At 41.7% G+C, this 24,622-nt stretch overlaps 1 protein-coding gene across 1 annotated transcript; it reads right to left on the minus strand.

Moving 5' to 3' along the window:
* Window positions 1-1,980: 1,980 nt before the first annotated feature.
* atp8b3 (ATPase phospholipid transporting 8B3) lies at window positions 1,981-19,519 on the minus strand. The gene is made up of 27 exons (XM_063890679.1): window positions 19,173-19,519; window positions 18,628-18,719; window positions 18,387-18,500; window positions 16,643-16,741; window positions 15,950-16,011; window positions 15,160-15,232; window positions 14,901-14,971; window positions 13,990-14,081; window positions 13,715-13,873; window positions 12,621-12,709; window positions 12,071-12,264; window positions 11,574-11,782; window positions 10,399-10,430; window positions 9,722-9,878; window positions 9,167-9,355; window positions 8,946-9,058; window positions 6,666-6,833; window positions 6,447-6,558; window positions 6,281-6,356; window positions 6,073-6,196; window positions 5,290-5,476; window positions 4,885-5,108; window positions 4,700-4,783; window positions 4,264-4,488; window positions 3,452-3,590; window positions 3,078-3,208; window positions 1,981-2,391 (listed from the first exon to the last, which is right to left on the minus strand). The coding sequence occupies exons 1-27, from the start codon at window positions 19,189-19,191 to the stop codon at window positions 2,149-2,151; spliced, it is 3,477 nt and encodes a 1,158-aa protein (XP_063746749.1). The 5' UTR covers window positions 19,192-19,519; the 3' UTR covers window positions 1,981-2,148.
* Window positions 19,520-24,622: the final 5,103 nt, after the last annotated feature.

Consider the following 24,622-nt stretch of genomic DNA (forward strand, 5'->3'; position numbering starts at 1 on the left):
ATGTATATAAATCCAGACAGTAGGGGGCAGTGTGTGCTGGGGGAGGTCAAACTCCTCTCCTCCCAATCAATAGCATTCAATCTTCATTCCTCAGCTTGTGGTCCTCACTCGGGTCCTGAAATGTGTGTCTTGCTTTTCCAAAGACGGGTTGTTTACTTGGAGTTAATCAGAGGGACACACACAGGCCCGAGCGGCCTTGAATAACCTGTATGTCTGTCTACATGCTTTTCTTCAATCTGTGTATGTGTGTTCATTTGTACCGATGTGGAAGACAAAGTGTTTCTTTTTTATGTTCCTTTACTATGGGTTGCAATATTCGTCATGCGAAAATTTGAAAACCATTTCTTACTGACCGACCGACCAACCAACCGCAGTACCATTTGGCAACTGTGGATCCGAAATGTCGCCCAGCATCTACTGTCAAACAGCATATGTGTGTCGCTTCACCGTGGGATCGAGTGTTGCCAATGGGACTGATGTAGACACCCCCAGTCACACTGTGCTCTCCCTCTTCTGTTACCTGTTAATCAATCAGAACCAAGTGTCTTTGTGATGGTAGAAGACAATCAGTTTCAAAACAAGAAAAAAGGTAGAGAGAGGGCAGGCCAGTGGGGAGGAGGAAAGGGAGGACGGAAGAATGAAATCAAGGGAAAAGAGGCTCTCTGAATCCTGACGAGCTGTAGTGCCCGACTGCCAAACGACTGCCCCATCACACCTGCAAAACATCCACCTTCCATTCCATCAAACTCAACCGTCACAAAGCTCATTAGACATTTCGAAATTCACTCCCTCCTCATCCCCCCGTCACTTTTCACCCTCCTGCACCCCTACTGCCACAATGTAGTGCACTGCAGAAGTAGAGAACAACAGCTGTGGTGCAGAGACACACTTCCCATCACCCGCCACGACTTCCTGCTAATCTAATGATGATGTAACCAGCCGCGAGGAATAAAAAATGGCTCCGGTTGGTGGCTTTTGCACAGAGAACTATGCAAACACCTGACCCCCCCAATCTTAATCGTTGCTGCTGGGTCAGAGTGTACAACCCCTCCCCTCCCTCCCTTTGACATTTCAACACTCCCCCTTCACACTTTGCCCTCCATAACTCCCATTTCACCACACTGATTTCATAAATGCCCCAAACTGCCATTGACATCAAAATGGAGTCCATGTTGATGTTTGCAAGCTCCCCCACTCATGGCTCCATTGTTCTACAATGTTCGACTGTCTTTGTCCCCAGCGCCAAGGAAGGGCCACAATCAATGCAAAGACACTTACATTGTACTTACTTAAGTTTACAAAGTCGTCTGGAGACAGTGGCTTATATTGCACTCAGAGCGACAGACATACAAACAGACACATGCTGGAGAGGGTGAGTCTGCCTTTGGAGGGTGTTTGCTGAAACCAAAGATGAAATCAGAGGTATGACAATCTGGCTACCAAACCTAGAAGACAATGTTCAGCTGTACGGGTCCTGTGATTTACCGGCAACAAGGACATTCCGCCTATTGCACTTAAACACACACATAGACACACACACACACACTTCCACCCACACAGAAACAAGGGATAAACCCACTCACAACGTCTGGTCAGAAAGCCTCTTTTCCCTCCTCCCACTGCAGAAGCCGGAGAGCCTGTGGAGGACTTTTAGTTTCACTCTAGTTGAGACTTTTGTGAAGGAAAAAAATCTGAGTAATAACTGTTACAGAAAAATAAAAACTTAAAAGGATAATATGGGTAAAAATTGCGTGTTTTGAAATAAATTAACAAATAAAAACAATTGTAAAACAAAAGCAGTGCTGTCGGTTTATTGTGTTTGGTTTGATCTTTAAAGGGAGTCCCCTGTGACCCCCGCGGATGGAAATTTGGTTTTTACCACAACGATAACAAAGAGGAGATATTCATGCAGAGGTAAAGTTTCTAGTAAAGACAATAGACACAATATATTGTACATAATGTGTTTTGTATATTATATCATTTACTTTATTGCAAAATGGTAGCTGTACAAAAGATCAGTGCAGGCTCTACAGAGTCGCCTGTTTTAAGTACAAAAACACATAATCTTTTCACTCATATTCTGCACTAACAATATATATGATCCAGTATTGTCACATATCAAAACCTTAAATGTACCGTTGTCATTATTCATGTGTGATTTGGTGCAGCGCTATTGTTCTTCATGTTGATCTGGAGCTGTGAGCCCGTGGAGTTATTGTAAGAAGTCACCTTCTCATCCACCGTCGGCACGGTGCTGCGGATGCATGTTCCTGAAGTGATGAGGCGTCCGGGCCCGGCCCCCTGAGAGAGGGCGTAGGACGAGCGGCGGAGTGACGCTCCCCTTCTCAACCTCGACTTCAGCTCCACCGGCTGAGAGGACGCACTGTGGACCTGCAGCACAGACACGTGAGAGAAACATCAGTCAGCATTTAGCTGTACAACTGTTTCTGCTTTTGTGTATGGAATTAGCTCTCAATACGTAGGCGAATGGCAAACAACTCACCCCATCTCATATGAAATTATATTATATTGATTTCACATCATGTATGAGAGTTGGCTTTAAGTATGGTTTTATTGTCTCGTGTTTTACATTTGTTTTATGTCCTATCTGTTGGTCAACTCTGTTGGTTTTAAATGTGCTATATAGATAAAGTTGGACTGGAATAAAGAAGCCTAGACTGGTAGCACGCTTACAGCTCCAAAATAACACAAAATAGGAACCGGATTTAAATCATATTGAGTTGGTCTTAACTTGTCCTGTTAACAACCAGTAGGATGGACACAACTGTATCACGGAGCAAAATATTGCATAACCATATTTTTTAAAAGGTACCGATAGAGAAGTCTCAAATCTTTATTTTATACCATTTTGGTAAGAAAACCCCCCCCAAAAATTGAATAAAAATAATGAAAATCAGAAAGGGGAATAAAAGACGGATGTGCAGGAGCTTTGTCATCATATCAATTTATGTGTTTTTCAGCCATCAGCCAGGTGATTGAAAAATGCTTTCCATTTCCTTTGTAAATTGATACTCCATCTATATTTTCTAACAGTATTTATATTCATGCAGTCTTACCTTGTGTTTGTCGTGCATGTTGAGGATGACATTGATAGCCAGAGCCGTCATTGAGGGTAAAACAGCCGTCCAGGTGGCGAGCAGAGCTGTGAGCCACACCAGTGGATCAATGAAGGCTCTATCAGACGCTCCTGATAAAAAAAGCACACACAGAGCAATAAAACCAGAGGTGATTACACATCATCAGATCAACATTTTATTATAATAGCATTTGTTCTTGTGTTTGGATGTATGTTTTTTCCAACAATTGTTTCGAGAGAGTGCAGCACTTCCTGCCGCAATGGGTGTAAAATACAAAACACAGCTCGGAGTAACATTGCTTCAGTCACAGAAATGAATAGAGTAAGCTTGCAGTGAGAGGGGTAGAAGTGTACCGAGGAAGTAATAGTCACTGGGCGATGCCTTAAACAGACGGGTGCTGTGGGTGATCCGGGAACAGATGAAGAACATCAACACAGAGACACACACAGCTGCCACGTTGAACTTGGTCCAGTATCTGGTGATCAGCGAAATCTGAATCACAAACAGAAACACTGTCATCAGAAAAATCTCCATTTACAGCCTTCCTCCTCACCGTCTGATCCCCAACTAGCTTTACGATTTGTCTAATGGCCACTACATTTAGAAATTTCCCCAGCATGCTCCTGTATTTACAGTTAACAAACCTGTGATGTTGTAAGACAGATGTGTCTGCCTTAAATCTAGAGTGGTTGGATACAGTAAGCGTTGACAATGATGCTGCGCTCCTGTCTTCCAGCAGTCGGGCAATGCGTGTTAGTGTGTGTTGCTTTGAGGGGAGGCCTGAAGGACAAGCTGTTTGTTTGCTACTCTCAAACTCTAACTCCTCCGTCTGGTTCCTGGCTTACTCTAACTTTTAACACAGCTTCCTCTTCTCATGACTTCAAGGACTAAGCAATTGATCATTCTTCTCAATTTAATTACTTTATTGTCCTCATTCTTGGCTACTCCAGCTGCAGTTAAAAAAGAACATTCCATAATTTCTAAATGAACAAATATATCAATGAGGCTCTTTCTTCTAAATTTAATAAAATGAGACTAACAAGAGAATATGAGTCAGCCACAACAACTATTTGTGTGTGTATATAATACAGTTTATAATGTTTATTACACAGGACCTTCTTGTGTGTTGCTACAGAAAACTATATATGCAAAATGTGATCGTTACCTCAACGTTGGCAGTGAACGTTGCTGCCATGGTGACAGTGACTGCCATGGTCTGGAAGTCATAGGCTGTGTTGTAAAAAACTCCAAAAGGGATGAAGAATAAGACGAGGGAAGAGTAGACGGCATAGAGGAGCGAGAACACCAGTATCACAGGGCTGGAGAGCTCCTGTTTCTGTCCTGATCGGTACAGCTCCGGCCACTTCAGGCAGCGGTCTGCATTCACATCCTACAGCAGAAAGATGGAGGATGAGGCTTTAAGATTTAGATTTGAAATAATTCCAATATTACAATAACAGTTCATGATTAAAAGAAGACAAGGTATGGAAGAGCTTGGAAGTTCAAACAGGAAGTCATCCTATTAAAGCCTTTATTTGCCAGCCCTGGACCTTTCCCATTTTGTTTGACTTAAATCAAAATGTGATTATTGACTGTCTCACCTGTTCAAAGAATGCCAAAGCCATAACTGGGAATGCTGTGTAGGAGACGCTGTAGAGAGCGATGAACCATGACTCATACAGAGACTGCAAGAGAAGAACAGATGGTGTAATAAATGTAGGATGATTACCTCCATATTTGCTCAAGTCCATTATGTGACTGTGAGTCTCATCCCTGTATGTCTAACCTGAGCACTGAAGCCGTTGAAAAAACCAAACCATATGTGCACCAGAGCGAAGCCACAGGTCTTAAACAGGAAGTAGCGCAAGAAGAAGGAAATGCGCTGGTAGGACCAGCGGCCATGGACCAGGAGCAGCCGCTGCAGAAATCTGAACTGGGACAAAGCAAAGTCTGCGTTCTGCACCGCCTGACCCCCCTCCACTCCTGCAAGGCCCACACCAACATGAGCCGCTAGCGATGGGACCAGTGAGACAAGGCATGGACAAAGAGGAAGAACATGTAGAGAAAAGTTTGGTTAATTTTGTAGAATCCTCTTAGAGCATGCGTAAACTGTGAAGTCTGCAAGAAGATGGCATAAACTGACTACTAATCCACTGTCAAGCGAAGCTATCATGAGTTTACCCTGACTTACTCTTGATCATGTTCACGTCATTGGCACCGTCCCCGATGGACATGGTGACTGAGCGGGTGTGTCTCCTGACCAACGAGACAATGTCAGCTTTCTGTCCCGGCGTCACACGACAGCAGAGCACCGACTGACAGTGCTCTGCCAGCTGCATGAACGAAGCCCCCCACTCAGGTCTCTGGTCAAACTCTGCCTGGGGAACAACACCATCAAATGGCCTAAATTAGGTTTTATTTACCTAAAAAGAACTGTAATAATGTCTCTCAGCATCACAGGACGGTATACATCACAACATTACCTATCCAAACTATAGCTACACTCCCTTTTTTTACCAATTTTATTTAAAGCAAGTTTGAATTATTAAATATTTCTGTGTTGAATAAATTACAATATAGCTCTATACACTATATATATCCAAGCTCCTGTTCTTTTTCTTCTTAAATGGTCCTTGAGGTCACTTACCAACATTTTCAATAATTCATAATGAGCCTAAAGGTTAATTATTTAAACTGTCAGCCTTACAGTCTGCCATTGGACATATTTAAGAATGGTAGTGGATTTGGGGCTGTTGTGTCCGTCCAGTAAATGTATTTCTTGTACGCCCAACTTCTTGCCATTGTTGCATTCACAGAATCCAAAAAATGATGCAGACGAAAGCCACTACATGCATTTTATGAGTGAATTGAGGTCAATATGCAATTTCAAACCCTATGTGCAAACTGTATGACACCAGTTATTCAGCCCTTTGTAAACTATACGTGTTATGTATTTCCTGTATCCAGTGTTTACCAGCTCAGGTCCGGTGAGGACCAAAGCAGTCTTCACTACAGCCGTCTGCTTGTCTACAGCCCACAGCTCTGTCTGCCTGGCCTTGAAGAAACTGACCCCTGGGTCTGGTGACTGGAGTATCTGTCTGCAGGGGCAAAAACATACAAAGATCAATGAGCTGGTGTGAGTGTGTGCATGTGTGTGTCTATGTATTTGTATCTCTGCTAACCTGAGCTCCTGCCATTCCAGTAACCTGGTATCAGGATCCAGCAACTTGCAAGAATATCCGATATTCACTGCAGTCTCTGAAAGATTAAAGGAGCAGGAACCCACTGTGAGACATGAAGCGAAAAAGTGGTGCCACTCCTAACTTATGCTACAGTGAGACACAATACCTTTTTTGTCCCCAGTGAGTACCCATACTTTAAGTCCAGCCTGTTGAAGCAGAGCAATAGTCTCAGGAACGCCCTCTTGAAGTCTGTCCTCTATCGCAGTCACTCCAAGAAGCTACGAAACAAGATAATCAAATTATCTTTAAGCATTCCTGAAGGATATAGGCTTTTTTACTGGCTTGATTTAAAGATATTCTGTGACATGAACAAAGAGGAGTCTACCTGCAGATCTATCTCCATCTGATCATAAAGCTTTTCCAGCAGTGCGTCGCGGTCCGATGTCACCATGGTTGCAGACCGCTCCAGAGTTGTACTCCACTGCTCCCATAATGCCTCGGGAACAGATCGAACCGCAACACACAAAGTCCTCAGACAGGCCTGGGAAAACAGCTGACGGGAGATAAGTTCACACGTTATCACAGGCTGCACATTAGTGTTTGAATGACACTCCAGGCAGAATTGAAGAATTGACAAAGGAAACATGAGATCAACACTTGGGTCTTGACTGGAACGCTTTAAGTATCTCAACAGGAGGTCGCTGGCCTGATAAGTTCTCAAAACTCTATTGATTATTGATCAAGAACTTTTAACTACTCTGAGATGCTGCCTTCAGTGAGTGCAAGCAACAAGACAATGGATTGAGGATATTTTGCCTTCAGTACAATGTGACCTATAGAGATAATCCCACAAAAGACCAACTAAACCTCGTTTTATTTAACAAATGACCTTATTTGGAGCAAAACCTTGCACATTTGTAATACATTTGTAGAGATGTTCTAAATGCATAGTCAATAACACCCTCTTAAATTATTGTATTTAAATGTCCTTTTATCAACTGTTTCCTGTGCTTTCTCTTGATGATATTAAAGTTTTGTGTAAAGGACAGATTTACATCACATTACTCAGCCTCCCCGGGAAAGTTTACTCTAAGGTGCTGGAAAGGAGGGTCCGGCCGATTGTCGAACCTCAGATTGAGGAGGAACAATGCAGATTTCGTCCTGGTCGTGGAACGACGAACCAGCTTTTTACTCTTGCAAGGATCCTGGAGGGGGCCTCGGAGTACGCTCATCCGGTCTACATGTGCTTTGTGGATTTGGAGAAGGCTTATGACCGGGTTCCCAAGGAGATACTGTGGGAGGTGCTGTGGGAGTATGGGGTGAGGGGGTCTCTACTCAGGGCCATCCAATCTCTGTACTCCAAAAGTGAGAGCTGTGTCCGGGTCCTCGGTAGCACGTCGGACCAATTTCCGGTGAGGGTTGGCCTCCGCCAGGGCTGCGCTTTGTCAAGAATCCTGTTTGTGATATTCATGGACAGGATTTCGAGGCGTAGTCGTTTTGGAGGAGGTCTGCAGTTCGGTGGGCTAAGGATTGCACCACTGCTTTTTGCAGATGATGTGGTCCTAATGGCTTCATCAGTCTATGACCTTCAGCACTCACTGGATCGGTTCGCGGCTGGGATGAGGATCAGCACCTCCAAATCTGAGGCCATGGTTCTCAGCAGAGACCGATGGACTGTCCACTCCAGGTAGGGAATGAGGCCTCACCCCAAGTGAAGGAGTTCAAGTAACTCGGGGTGAGATGGGCCGGAGAATCGGAGCAGCGGGAGCAGTACTGCAGTCGCTTTACCGCACTGTTGTGACGAAAAGAGAGCTGAGCCAGAAGGCAAAGCTCTGTGTCTACCGGGCCATCTTCGTTCCTACCCTCACCTATGGTCATGAAGGATGGGTCATGACCGAAAGAACGAGATCGCGGATACAAGCGGCCGAAATGGGATTTCTCTGCAGGGTGGCTGGCATCTCCCTTAGGGATAAGGTGAGAAGTTCAGTCATCCGGGAGGGACTCGGAGTAGAACCGCTGCTCCTTCGTGTTGAAAGGAGCCAGTTGAGGTGGTTCGGGCACCTAGTGAGGATGCCACCTGGGTGCCTCCCTAGGGAAGTGTTCCAGGCACGTCCAGCTGGGAAGAGACCGAGGGGTAGACCTAGGACCAGGTGGAGGGATTATATCTCTTCGCTGGCCTGGGAGCGCCTTGGAATCCCCCAGTCAGACCTGGTTGATGTGGACAGGGAAAGAGAAGTTTGGGGCTCTCTGCTGGAGCTGTTACCTCCGCGAGGATAAGCGGGAGAAGATGGATGGATGGATGGTAAAGGACAGATTTGAGTTTTGATTGAAATGTGCAATATAAGTAAACCTTGTACTTTATTTGAGTTTGCAGAGAAATGTCTTTATTGAGGTCTATGCAATGTAGCACATTAGTATCACCCCGAGGATTAATTATAATTCATATAACTGATTCTTTGACTTTTCATACAGCACCACCACCAGGAAAACCTCAGCTGTTTGAGATATTCAAGAAATGTTAACATTCTTAGCACAGAGCCAAGATGGTGAACTTTTTAATTGTGTAACTTCTTATTACTGACATGGAAACCCAAGATATTAATAGTGTCATATAAATAGTAGTCGGATCAATAACGACACACATTTAGTAGAAACTCCATTTCACCTCCAGGGCTCGTTCAGTCCTTTCCTGATGCAGACAGTCCTTCTGCAGTCTCTCCAGGATCACTAGGTCTGCCCCTTTACAGTACAGCTTTAACCCACCCTCAGGCTCTCGCACTGAGAGAAAATAAAAAACAGTATGTATAATTTATCTGAAATGTGAGAACTTTTAGAAATGATAAAAGCTTGTAAGATGAGAGTGTGCATTAGGAGTGTTGCTCTCACCGAGTACTGACATGCGTCTTCTCTGACTGGTAAAGTCCAGCAGTGCGAGCAGCTGATACTGCCGAGTGACACCCAGCTCGGAGACAACGATCAAGTCTCGTGTCCTGGAGAGAAAGACCCAGCCCAGCTCCCTCGCTGCCAAAACGAGAGCTTCCTCATCTGGGGACGCAGCCTGGTAAACTGGAGCCTCTGGAGGAACACACAAGGCGGATGTAAACATGATGTCTGCAAGGAATATTATGTTGTTATCAGGTCGGACCGGTGATGGGGAGGTAGAATCAATGTGAGCATCCTTTCAAGTTTTCATTTCAACATTATACAAGCAGTGCCTCATGTACACATACAGGTTTTTGGGCTTTTAATTGTAGCACCCCGATCAGGTCAATACAAAACAAACAGAGGATACATGAATCACACGCTGAGAATCTCATCAAATAATAAACCAGCGCTGTCTGATATAACCTGAGGTTTTGCACTTCTCTCAGATGTAGGATGAGAACTGAGCTACTTTGATCTGGATCATAGTAAAAACTGATACTTTCACACAGAAACAACCTTCTTTCCACTCGGCCATGACAGTGTGGCAGACAGACAGCGCTCTGAGGAACTGGCAGCTGATTGGACACTGCTGTCCTCTGAGCTTCTGCACCAGGCTGGGAGCCGACATGAACAGACCCCCGCAGGAGAACGGATTCCAGCTCAGGTCCATGGGCTGCAGACATACAGGAGGAAGATGGTGCATTGAAGGTTAATGTGCACTGACTGTATTAGACTATGAGTCTTTAGAATTCTTATTTTCTAATTATATTTGTCTTATATCTCTCTTCCTCTTTACTGAATGGGTTATCTGTTGTGAACTTTTTGGCTATTATATTTATTCTATTTCCTATTTTACCTCTTTATACATCACGTACATTTGGCGCATGTGTGCCAATACTTTTTTTATATTTGACCTGAATTGGCTTTCTTGTTGTCTTTGTGCTATTTTGTTGAAGCAACTTTGAGCTGCAACCTGTAAATAAAATATGATATTGTTACTATACAGTTTTGCAATTGTGGACTAACATGAATACAGTCTTATGCCAATGGTCAAAGAAATCATGACGGAAAAGCAGGAAGACATGCAACAGAAGATATACTTTAAAAAAGGAGGAAAGAAAAAGCAGCAGGTTGAAATACAAATACTAAATCTCAAAATCAAAGATGCAGATTTGAGAGCAGTGATACGGTACCTCTGTGTCCTCTGCCTTGCCTGATGCATCACCTGTGAAAGAAGATAAGTTTCTTTAATTTACCGACCAACGAAAAAAGCATTTTGGAAAGAATAAAATAATTAAGGCTGAACCAGGAAGTGGCTCACATATCGTGCATACGGTCGATATGATTCTGACAAAGATTTAACTACAGTTAAAGTTTTCAGTGGGCAGAGTCGGTGTTAAATATTAAGCAGACAGACACGCTGTTTGTTGGACATGAGCATGTTTAGTGTCTCCTGTCGGGTCTCTTGAGGAAGTTTGGCTCCACTGAAAGTCAGCGAGGGAACTCGCCTCTGGGGTCATTGTCAAACTCTGTTACATAAATTGTTCTTTAAGGAGGCAAATTACAGCGTCAATTAGACAAGATGAAATCTTCTCTAAACACTTATTTGGACAAAGACTGGATTTTTTGGAGAAAGTGTAGTTAACATAAATATGAATCGTGTGTTATTATTGTGTCACCTTAAGAGATTAATTAGTGTGCACAAGTTTACCTTGTATTCTCAATAAATACACTATTTCATATACTAATGGATAAGGGTGGTCAACATCTGTCCTTTTTTTTTTACAAATTCTCCCAGTTTTTGAGATTTTATTCAACAATTGTTCACTTTCTTGTGAAACGACATCTGACTAATATCAAGCTGTTTTTAAAGTTGCAGAAAGAATTCAAATAATCGTCTTAACTTTATAGTCAACATGAATACTGCACTCCTGTGAAAAGGTTATTTAAGGAGAGCATGCTAAATTCATATTTCAAATAATTTCCTGTTGTAGTTCAAAAGTCTGTGAGTGGTTAGAATTTTAATTTAGAACTACCCATGCAGCGTAAGGTCAAAAAGATGCTTTGTTTTCTAATGAGTAAAAGTGCTTGAGTTGGGGTTAATGTTTTTCCTTCCAACATATGATCATTTTTTGGGAAGGTATTGCAGGCACTTTGTGTAACACACTCTCTCACTCCTTTGTTAAGTGTAATTGGGAAAAAGAGATAAAAACACACATTAAACAAAGTGAAATATATTTTTTGTGCATTCTTTTAAAAACGTTATTATAAATATTGCTACAAACTTGGAAAATCATGTCCTGAAAATCCAACATGATAAAAGCCCAAAACAGTCAAATATAAAAATACTAGTTTCATTGTATTTTACCATAGACCTCCCCAGCTATGCAGCACTGTCGGAAGAGCAGACGGTTCTGGGTTAGTGTCCCAGTTTTGTCACTCAGCAGGTATCCCACTTGACCGAGCTCCTCGTTCAGTGAAGTGTTCCTAGCCTGGGCCGGTGTGTCGGCCTGCTGCCAATACATCTCCATATCCCAGCCAATAAACAAGCTGTGGACCGTGTGAATAACCTCAAACCTGTGGAACACACACACACACACACACACACACACACACACACACACACACACACACACACACACACACACACACACACACACACACACACACACACACACACACACACACACACACACACACACACACACACACACACACACACACACACACACACACACACACACACACACACACACACACACACACACACACACACACACACACACACACACACACACACACACACACAGTAAACACACAGCTGTATCAACCCTCCTTGAGTGAATTATCGTAGATGGAACTAACGAGATGTAGAGAGCAATGGGCATGGCCGGGCTGAGCAGGATGATGTAGCTCCAGAAGATGAGGAAGCCGGTGTAGATGGGGTTGCCGTTAACCACCAGAGCAGAAGTAGGACCTGTGTGGCTCATGGCCCAGCTGGAAAACACGCCGGCGCCGATGGCAAAGAGCAGAGCTACCAGCAGCACGGAGAGGACGATCTAGACATCAATCAAAGTTTTTTTATAATATCATCCAACATCCTAAAACACGTTTGTCTCTGTTGGCTTTTCAGATTAACAAACGTAGACAGTGTAAAAGACAAGAAACATGTCAAGAAAATGATATAAAGAAATGATAGAACGTGAAATACAAACATTTTTAAACGCGATAACATTTTAAGAAAGACAGTCAAATTGAGTCATCTTAAACTAGATTTAACTAAGCCCTTATTAAAAAGGAAAGTCTTCCACACACTCGCTGTCTGTCAGTTTTTAATTCCAGACACACACACCGTTTAGAATTAAGCCATAAGATATCTCATGCTCCTCACCCCACATGCCCTTTGCCCACTCACCCCGATGACCACTTGGTTAAAAACTCTCTCCATACGAGTCTTCTTCACTCTCAGTTTCCCGCAGTTCCTCAGGATCTTGCTGTCTGCGCCTGTGTGCGGAGCAGACAACTGTTAGCTGCTATCGCTCCGGCCGCCGGTCAAAGCAAGTTCGGAGACCGTTTTGCAGCCAGAGGGTGAAAGTTCACGCCCTCGTGTCAGTGAGCATCCTCTGACGTGCCCTTGAGCAAGATGCAGAGTTTCCACCAGTTCCGGGGGTGTCTGACTCCGCTGTGGAGAGGGTCAGCGGGGAGAGAGAATTTCCCTTGCAATGATCAATAAAATATGATATCACATTATGTTTTCCAGTGATGTTGTCTCCAACTCACAGACTGCTGGAAGTTTAAAAGACAAATGTGTGTGCCATGTCTTCAAAAATGTTCAGGGACAAACTATAATAACAATACTTCAACCTTGATCATGCATTATTTAAAGTAGGCCGTGTCAAGTGTGTGTGAGGAGGGTAAAGAGTTATAATCAGGTTGAACTGGGGTCACACCGATAGACAGTCTCTGATGAATGATATAAGCCCCATCTCTGGAAGAATTTGATCTATTGATCTGCTCCACCCGAACTGAAAGGGTCATCCATGACACCTCTGCCTGGTCCAGTTATATCCGATCAATGATCACTTAAAAGACCGGAGCAGCCGGTTATCTGCCCGACGTTAACAGACCCACATTTAAGACACAGCTGCAACAGTTAAGTACTGTCCATAATTAGCAGTTTAATGTATTCCACATATTACGATTTGTCATTGAAACAAAGTGGAGGCTACAATAGAAGGGGAAATGAGGATAGGTGGCATGGACACAACACATATTGTAATAGTGATATCTCTGTTATCATACTCCTCTATGGGGCATCCTGCCACGTCTCAGGGTTTCTGTTCCTCCCGTCTGCTTCAGTGTCATTTTAGACTCAACAGACCAGTTTGGCAGTTTCTACTAACCCTTTTCTAAAAGGAAATAAAATGTTTCTTGTAACTAAGTGTCCTTTCACCAAGATATATGTTCATATTCTTTTTTCCAAACGAAATAAGTTTCTGCTACATGTACCAGTGTATATGGTCAAGCCATAGGCGAACTCTGTGTTGCGTAGGACGGTTCCCCTCAGGAGGATGTGCTCGTTGTCCAGCAGATGACTCTCTCCTCTCCAGTGCATCTGGCCTCTGAAGGTGTACAGGCGATTGTTTGGCTCCTCACAGAGAACGACACCTGGAAAATTCAAAATTGCATGCGCTCTTTCTTAAGACGAGCAATGCATGTCTTTAAAGAAGTGTACTTGTTCTAGTTTTAAATGAGATTGTATTTAATGGAAAACATTTATTCACCATTGAAGGCTGCAAGGGTCTCCTCCGATGGGTGAGAGGTCAGCTGGTTGTGTGTAGCACTGAGCGCCTGCCTGAACTTGAGATTAGTCTCTCTGAATGAAGAGAACAAAATGTATTACATAGTTAAATCATGTACAAGAGATAATGATGAGAAGTTAAGGCATGAAAATGTATTTACTCTGCAATAAACCTCAAGGCACATTTATTTGTTTAGTTTGAAACTCAAACTTTCACTGATCCCCTGCTGTAGATGAACCAAATGTATCATACTTTTTTACCCTTCCCTGAGCCAACACGAAACCTCAGACAGGGCCCATCAGGCTGTCCCAGTGTGTGTGAGTAAATGATTGTATAGGTTTCAAAGGGGACCATTTTTTTTTGCTGTCAAACCCCATGGAAAAAGAAGAGTTGTCCAAACATCTGAAAATGAATATCATCTTTAAAATCACACCTTTAAAATACGGTTTTTGGGGTTTTCCCATTCCTGTACAATGTTATGTACATAGGAGGTAGTTTCTCTCCCCCCTGCCTGAAACGACTCCATTGGACTTCTTAGTTTACTTCCTTGTTATGGTGACATCACTACCTAACACTCGCTATTCTATTGGCTATGGCTCCAACACATTGTACGTAAAGGGGCGGGACCTCTCTAAGCGATTAACCAATCACATCAACTTATTTGTTCTTTAATTTGATAGATGATATGTATTTATATTATATGTATTACACTTTAGTTATAGTTTTATTTGTTGCAGTACCCAATTGCTTTACTGGTTTTTATACACTACTACTAAAACTGGTATATTCATGATAAATTGAAACCATAAAAACATGCATGTGATGATTATGTGATGAAATAATTCATTTTGAACACAATGAGCTTCATTAAAAGAACAGAAAGAGTTTCTTACCCGTCAATATCTGCTGTCTCTACATAACAGAGACTGTGAGGTTCTGAACTACACAGGAGGAGAAGGTCAGCCTGGGAGGAAAGAGAGATGTATTATTTAAATGTTTAGCAGCAGTAATGCGGCATTTCTCCCTTAAAGTTATAAAATATGCCATGGGTAGGCTTACAATGTATTCATTAAATGTTATTCTACACTGTCAGATTTATTTTTGTTTCCTTTATTTCTGTTGATTTGACATTTCATTATTTAGAAATCTCACAGGGATGACTTGGTCTTTGTGGATCCGCAGCACATCTCCCACACACACGTCCTTCCACTGCGCTCGGCTGAAACTGAGGCAGGACAGATAAGGAGTGAGCAAATGGGGAAAACTCAAAACAAGGTCTTTTATTTTATATAATTTGCTGTTCACAAATCTACTAAATATGCAATGCTACCATGTACACAAACACAAATCCAGACACACATGTAAACAACATCAAATTTGAAATCATCCTAATCCAAATTGATGCCATTTAATTATAAACTACATCAACATTGTTATTGTTGAAAAATAAACTCTTTTCATATGTTACTTTACCAGTACTTTACGAGTTTACAGAGCAGGAAATGTGGTCCGTGCAGGCCTTTAATTAAAATAGGATACATTCAGGATCAATAAAGTAAATCTAATCTGAACATCTAACCTAAATATCTTTTACGATAACAAAGGATTCTCTTCTTTGCAGCTCTCAAGCAGTAACCAAACTTTTTAGGGTAGTGTACATTTTTTTGAAGTGATGTATTAGTCCACAAGGGAAGTCGTATCATCTGGAGAGTAACACTCTCAGGGAATAGAGGAAACAGTATCCCTGAAGATGGGAGAAGATGTCATCAAGAGGTTGGTCATAGTTCATGTCTTCCAATAAGTGTGGAAAATGTTTGGGCCCTGCTCTACTGCACAAAAGGACCATATAGGGATTCACTCATTCACACTTCATTAGAGCTTCATTAGAGGGCCGTTTCAAACTGGAAGTCCTGAGAGAATAACACATCGCCTTTGTCCTCACCTCTGGGAGACGAGTACGTCACAGGGTCGGGAGTTAATCTCAGAGTCGCTGCGCCTCCTCGCCTGAACCACAGATGGAGAGAGTGAGACCCAAAAAGATAATGAGAGAAGAGAAGAAGATGGATAGAGAAGCGAGACACAGATGGAGAAAAAGAGTGATGGACAGGGAGCGTGTGAGAGGGAATGAGGGTGGCCGTGAAAGGTTGAACAGGAGAGAGGAGAAAGGAGAAACGCCATTACGGGGCTCTACAGTGACACCAGCTGGGAGATTTACACCCTCCACTAAATGATTAGTCAATAGAGAGGGGTCAAGCAAGCGTTTCACCCAGAGCTGTTAACGACCGTAACTCAGTGATGCACTTAACCAGAGAATTCTCCATGCAAAACATCACGCCTGCATTTAAAAGGAAAAGCTTTAATGATGGGAGAGAAAATTAATGCTACTGGGATGACTGGTTTTGTCAATGAGGAGAGGACAAGGACTCAATGCGGACAATGAAGGAGAGGGAAGAGTGTGCACATTCTTAAGTGCCAGGTGCATAAATGCATGCGTGAGGCCGGTCGTATATTTGCGTTTTAAGATCTTGCCTTTGTGTGAGTGAGGGTGGATTCATCATGGGGGGGGGGGGGGGGGGGGGGGGGACTCCACCCAGCAGGAGAGAAAGGGTTTCTACGGAGTGAGTGTTGGTCTTACCATGTCGTTGGCAAGGTCTTTCATCCCTCTTACTGAAAGTACGATGAGCAGCGGGAGGATGGTGATGTAAAAAGGTATGGAGGAGATGGCAGGGACACACTGGAAACCAAATGAAAGCATTGGAAACACACAGAAAGGAAAGGAATCACACATACTGTATGAACCATGCTCACACAACGGACTAATCAGTAAAAAGCTCTGGGGAAAGCAGACCTTGAGTTACGGGAAAATTAGGTTAAGCGCTTGGAAAGCATGACAACCTGTTTCAGTTAAGGCATTTTCTTCCCCCGAGTTTATTTAAAGGTACCATAGAAAGCATCTATCTGGTGTTTTAAATTGTTCTCTGATGTCTAAAAAGAAGGTAAATAACATTGGTTGATCCATAAAATGTCCAGATGCGGTTTAACAGGCCCATTTACCACCCTATGATTTGGTCCTAGAATGAAACAAGCTGAATGGCCTTATTTGGGGGCTCATTTAAATAATTATGACAAGCTCTGCTCTGATTGGCTGGTTTACCAGGCGCAACCCATGGCTGCCTCAGAGCCCACAGAAGTAAGTGAAGTTTGCGAAACTGTGAGAGATGAAGGAAGGAAGGAAACCGATGAATTTGAAGAACAGCCAGTTGGTCGGAGATTGGAGAGCAACGTTACTGAGTGGAAAGTGTAAGGGCCCTTTCATAGTCTACGCAAGCTACGCGGACGCGAACGCATCGAGCTACGCAAGGAGGGTGTGACGCGTACTTGCGTAGCAAAATATGTAGTCCAGCAAGTGCGACTGCCATTTCACACGTTTCCGATAGGGGGTGCTGATGAGGATTACTGTACTGTACTAAATCGCTATTAACAGAATAAGTACTACAGCAACCATGATTCAGATACCAATAGCAGATGAGGGACCGCTTCGTGCGAGCCCTGAAAAAATGGAAGCAGGCAGCAAAAAGTGGTGTGGGGCAGCTGAGTTTCGGCTACCCCGCGATACTTTCTCGTCTCGGTTGGCTTGGTGAGAACATCAAGCTGACAGCGATTCAGGAGAAGCAAAATGAGTTGCACGTGAAGGAGGAAACAATGGTGTTTGAGGTTCACTGTATGTCAGTTCAATGTACCGAGCTCTGCTTATTCAACTATGCCAAGGTAAAGTTTTCAAGTACAGTTTTCCATTCTATGACACCTTTAAGGGGTTATGCAACTTTTTCTTTCCTTTTACGGTACGAGAATTACCCCCTCCAGATTAACTCTACCAACCAGTCAAGTTCTAGTTTGAATCCAAATGTATACATGATCACTTAATTATCTTGGAAATTGTCATATTAGTATCAGAATTCATGAGAGGGGCAACAACTTTTTGTGACATTACAATGAATTTGACCTTTAAAATGTAATCTGTTCATCCTCAAGTGCAAAAATGGGTTTGTGCCAAATTTGAAGAAATTCCCTTAAAAGGTGTCCCGGTGATATGTCAATGGAACGTGCAACCCGAATACATTTGCAGAGTCGTAATAAACATATCCACATATTTAGTAGTCTATTTCATATGTAGCTGTACAATAAAAAAAACATATCGAGATCATTCCCATGACTTTGGACTGTCTGCAGAATATAAACTCTAACATTTTATCCCACAATATTATAAAATATATGGTACTGTGATACAGTGAAAAGCAAAGCTGCTCCTGTAAATAACTTCAAGTTCTACTTTATAGAGTGAAAGCATAAGAGACCGACGGAGAGACAGACAGTCTGACCTGCATCACCACCATGAGGAGGAAGTAAACGTTGGCCGCTCGCTGAAACTGTTCAAACAGCGTCAGGGGCAGGAAGGTCAGCGGGGAGTACTTGTAGCTGCAGACCAAATTGTCCTGGCAACAGACACAGTAAAGAGAAAAACACACGGGAGATATATGTATTAGCACATTAGTTTCTTAATGCATCAGCATGCCAACAGGTGTTAGGTTACCATCTGGAGGGGAGGAAGCACAGACTTACCTCATATCTCCCCCAGTGGAAACACAGAAAGGATTTCTTCTGTTTGTGTTTGTGGTACTGTCTGCTGTTCGCCCTCACCTCCCATGTGAGGCCTGTCAGACACACTGAAAGTTAGTTCTCAAAGACATTTACAGGCAATCATTAATTGAATCATTTACAGCAGAAAACAGATTGATGTGTGTATTAATGTGCAGGCATAAGTAGTGTACTGCTGTTTACTGTCACCATATCTCAAAGGGATTCTTGCATTGCCTTTTCAGAGCCTCAAGAAGGCAAAGATGACTCTTAATAGCATCTGGTGGAGAAACAAGATGTCCCTATCGTAGATTTCAATCGAGATAAAAGATCACATGCAGGCTGCTTACGTAAATATAACACTGCTAATTTGTGTTAATGGCAAAGAATGTTAACGTTTGTTTGGTTTCTGATCAAAAACACGGACACCTCTGAAGGATTCAAAGGAAACACAGTGAGATAAAGAGACAGTGAGCAGAAGGTGGAGAAAAACATGTATGAATAAAGTATGGATATCAAAACAGACATACCAGATTCAAATCCTTCCATGGAAATTATGCAGAACAGAGGTTTGTAGACTTAGCTTATGGAGACAACAGAGTGATATGGCTGCTTGTGTCCTTATAATCTAAATGCTTGTAACTCATTCAACTGTTACCATGCTAACATGCAACAGACAAAAGGCTAAAATAACAAATGTAGCAGTCCGAATCAGACTTCCCTACTAGTTGTAGCTTTACAAACCTTACCCATCAGTGATTAACCACACAATCATAACGTTACTAAGGTGAACTGAAAGCGACTTAAGGCTCGTTTTCCATATGATGAAATACTCAGAAATGTAACAACTCTTCTGGCTAAATCTGCAGGAAGCTGGATGAGCAATCCTGACGATAGACAACTGAGGCTGCTCAGATCCAGCCAATGAATCAAACCTGCAAAGGATGAACGTGGAGATACATCAGCACAAGAAACATAATTGATGACACACCATTTACCTCTTAAGCAATATATTTGTCAACAATAATATGCTAATTAAAACCCAAAAGGACAATACATACTTTATAAATCCTGTTTTGTAAAGCTGTTAAGAGTGATTTGTTGTTGAAATGAACCATAAGCAGCAGAATATGAATAACACACACTTACCTGCGTTGTTAGCTAGTGCCATCCATGGGGAGTGTATCGTACTAGCAGCCAGGCGACGAAGCAGAGCCATCAATCACTAAGCTCTACTGACCACCGCAGTAACACGTTTGTTTTCATAACCATTATTCAGCTGCTTTTCATAAAAACAAACCCATTCCAATCATCCCCCTCTTCCTCTGTTCGCTTCAGGCCCCGCCTTCATCTCGCTCCTAGGTGAAGGCTCAGGTATCGCACAATGTACTCCCTGTGCACCTCACCTGCGGAGGGGAAGAAGAGTGGAGGAGGGGCGCTGAAGCAACAGAAGAAAAAGCAGAACAAATCACTGATCTGTTTAGGTTAACTTATGCAGCTTTATAAAACAAACAAATGTTTCCTCTTTAAATAAAACCCAGATTAGAGATATACTCACAGGTTTAACCTTTCTAACCAACATTAAACTGTGACCTAGAAGGCCTGTTGTGACAATGTGGTAATAAGGGAGTATTGGTTTACAGAAATGTGAAAGCAGCAACACTTTGCATTCAGACTGAGCATGCATGGCCCCCTTCAACCACAGTTCACACTCACTGCTTTATTTTGTCCATTTTCACACAATTGCTTACTCAAAATTATAAATCATACTCTAAATAGGAGTCAAGTGTGTGCAATGAAGACTAAACTGCCTTTGCATTCAGTCTAGTAGTTGCTGGTATAAGCAAAAGCCCCAGACCTTATTCACAGTATGCTTCCAAAAACACTTTCAGATTAGTATGAAACATTGAACACTTATATTATATTTTCATTTAATATTCCATTAAATTGCACTATTCACTATCTGTGAACTAATTTTTTTGCTATGTTTCATATTGTTTTGTATTTTGCAGCAGTAACATATTTTTTCCCAATTTGGGATAAATAAAGTATTTCTGATTCTGATTCTGAACATTCAAAATAAAATAGCATATCTTAATTAACATGTTCTCAAAAACAGGAGTTTTAAGTACCTACATTACACACAGTATATGAAGTGCTTTTGAACAATTTTCTGAGTGTTTTTCTAATATCTAATTCAAGCCATGCATTTTCCATTTAAGGTGCTCTAGCTTCAAATCTGCCTTCTTCATGAGTCTAATGCCACCTGGTGGAGGGTAGCACCTACTGCAATTCAACCATCAGATGAAGGTCACGGGGGGAATTTGTACAACAATAGCAAGTCAGGAAAAAAAAGGCAGCTTGCTGAATGTATAGGTTCACTCAATGTCAGTTAAATGTACTATTTGTGGTTTCATATCTTTGTCTCATTTCTCTTCCCTATGTAAGTGAGGTCTCCCCCACGAATGCCACACATCAACAGCTAAAGGTGTGTGTGTCTTACGTCTCTACGTGTGTGTATGTGTGAGCATGTGTATATCTAGGGCAATGTTTCCTATCTGATGTTACAGCTGTCAGCAGAGTGGTTAGGGAGACGAGCCGACAGTGCTCTCAGGCCTCCCCAAAACAACAACAGTCAACAGGCCAGGCTTTTCCACCACAGTTTAACCGTTGCCTGTCATTGCCAGCTCACAACACACAGGGAAATAGGACTATAAAGCCTGTGGGGGGATTGTCAAATTTCTACAAAGGAAATATGGGGGAAAAAAGACAAAGGATCAAGCTATATTCAACATTTATGTCAGGTATTAAAATAACAAAAAAACACAATACAAAAAATACATCCAAGCCACAATTTTAAACCTGAAATTGAATAATTAAAATAAGTTTAAATTTAAAAAACAGGTCAAAAAAGACGTGATAAATAAAATGCTTAAATATATGCTTTACACGTTTAAAAACAATATTGTCACGTACATTAAAACACCTCAAATTGTTTTTCCTGAAAATACTTGACAGAAAGCTCCCATCCTATGTGATTGAAATGTAGGAGATGGGAAACACTATCCACAGTTCTTATTATTTCCAAAACAATATATATATTTAAGGTATTGTTTTGGTATCTTTCAAGCCTGATTTTTTCCCTTCATCCCTTATTTGGATTTGCATAAGAAAGGGATTTCTTCACAGGATTTTATTTTTTTTACAGGAATTAACTCGGTATTGATGTGAGAGACTTAAAAGAAATATTAACCTATTCTATAAATAACGTGTAAGCCATATCTACCACCCCTACAGCTGAAAAGTAAATACACATGAGCCAAATGTTAGGCAGCGCAGAGTAGGACATCGCAATGAGCTCCCTAGTTTGTTTCTGCCAGTGCTTGTAAAAAAAGGAACTGGCAGGTCAAACAGTGCATACCTTCGGTTATCTGACAATACTCATGACACTTTAAAAAGGCCAGCAGCCAACAGGAAGCATGCTCTGTTCAAATTAGTAAGAATCCTTAGGTATTTTTACACGTTTAAATTCTTGGAAGTGACCAACTTTCAAAATGTCACGTATGAATTAAAAAAAATATATCAAGGTCACATCAAGGTCCACACACTCACCGCAGCATCAGAAAAACACAAGAGGAGAAGATGACGAGTGCAACTTCCTCATGTTTCGATCATTACGAAATGGAAATAAGAGCAAACCGTAAAACATGTCAAGTCAGTAATGCAAAATGACAGGCGTGTTTCTTGATGGTTATCACTGTGTTGTTCTCCAGACAGTCTCAAATGATTTAACTCTTTCTTTGTCTTTTGTTTACTGCAACTTCAGAAAGCATCAAGGAGCAATGCATAATTTCATTTGATCCTTATCAGCAGTTTATATCAACCTTACTATCAAATGCGACACCACCCAAAACCAATACTTTAATTATCACTATGCAATGCATCACACAGTTAAAAATACAGGCCAAGTTTCCACCTCATGCTAAATGTGAGCTGGTTTGTTCTCATTTTATTCTGTATCTCACAGGATCTGAGCAGTGCATTACCCTCAGTTCAACCCTGACTTCACAATGAAGTGGCGCTTCAATGTACGGCCCATTGTCAAGTAGAACATGGGGGTTTTTGGGTGGGAGTGTGTTTGTGTTGTGAGGGTGTGGGGATGACAAAACAAACAAAACAACCCTCAAAGTTCATGGGAACAGTGAATTGACTCATCCTCAATAGTGAGTCACCGTGACATTTTGACAGCTTGTTACGGGTTTGGTTGGATGCAACTTGACTAAACCTGGAGGACAAGACCCCAATTTCTGGAGGACAACCATAGACAGTGTCCCTCTATATCGAGGACGAGGCAGTGATTCAATGTTATAGTTAATAACCTTTCAGTGGAATCATTGAGTGTTGAAATTCAAAATATCGTGAATCACAATTACATGAAGATCAGGTTTGATAGAAGCTCCCTTTGACTACTGGAAAGCATGAAGACTAAAAATAATAACAAAAACTGAACAGAAAATAATACTTTAACCAGGAAATTATGGAAATAGCTAAACACAATGCTTAACACAAACTAATTCTGGATTTGAAGTGCTAGCAAAAGCACAGATTTAGAGGAACTCTGACTAAATGAAAAGCAAAGATAAAGAAGATGCATAGAAATGGAACGGCCTCATCCAATTTTGAGAGTAGTCCCAAATAAATACACTCTTGTTCAACTATGATCGTTAAAATTGTAGTGACCAGCTGTATACAAAAACATTTTTTAAACAACTAATTTGTGATCCGTTTAAAGATTGATCATTGGTGTGAATAAATGGGCTGAGTGCCGCAGGCTGGGAAAGTAAGTGTCCAAACTAAAGAGAAACAATGTGTAACCAAGGTTTAAGTAACGTATGCATGAAGAAGAACTGTTGAAAAGAAATCCACATTAAAATTTACTCAATTCATATTTAAACTATGTACAGAAGATAATGTCAGTATTAGAAATAATATGAAAAGAAACCAATTATAAACATGAACAATGCCAGAAGAGATGGACTCGAAGTTATTTTTGGAAAGGACAGTTTATTAACCTTTTACATTTCAAGATACTAGCTCAGCGGATATCAGCTCCCGCTTTGTTGACCTCCGCACTTGGCGCGAGGAGTGAGAGCAAGTATCGAGACAAGCAACATATGAAACACGGAAAGAAAAGCTATAAAAGTTTATTGAAATGTTGATAAAAAAATCCACTGGATAACTTCAACTCCGCGATCCTGTGAGAGCACGGCGAGAGGGACCTGTCATCACTAGTCACGGAGGAGAAACGGATTCGTGAGAGACATTTGGACCGTGCTAAGCGCTAGCCACAAATGCTAACTCGAGCGCTAGCCACAAATGCTAACTCTCAATTGGAATGCCATTCATTTATGCTAAAGATGTTAGCTTTGTTATTTGAGTGTGAGATCTGAGAGTATGTGTTTGTGAATCTATTTAACGTTTGCATATCTGTTAGGGTATCTTAATGGTTAATTGTTTAGATTCAAGCACTTTAGGTTGTGCTGTTTAAGCACACAAATCTGCACACTATGTGTTGGTTGTTTAAGCAAAGGATGCACACAGCATGTGTTTTCTTTTACTTATTATTATTGTTGTACTATTAATATTGTATGCCAGTTGTGATATGTGATATGTGAAAGTGAATGCTGATATGTGAAGGAGGAATTATTTTTGTTATAATTCAGTGTGAACAGTTATTTCAGTAACTTTAGTTCTCTAATACTTTGAACAGATTAAAAGCTTGAATGTTCTGACCTTATTCACAATAGGTCAGGCTTTTTTGTGGATCTGGGGAGTTCCAGACCCACCTGGAGTTGGAGCCTGGAGACTGTTGGACGTTTGATGGCGAGCTACTAGAGAGAGGAACTAGAAACTCAATTGCATGCAGAAGATTGGAAACCTGAACGTTAACAACTTTGTTTCCACAGACACACCCAACACA

This window comes from Eleginops maclovinus, chromosome 9 (genome assembly GCF_036324505.1).
Source record: "Eleginops maclovinus isolate JMC-PN-2008 ecotype Puerto Natales chromosome 9, JC_Emac_rtc_rv5, whole genome shotgun sequence".
Classification (NCBI taxonomy): Eukaryota; Metazoa; Chordata; class Actinopteri; order Perciformes; family Eleginopidae; genus Eleginops; species Eleginops maclovinus.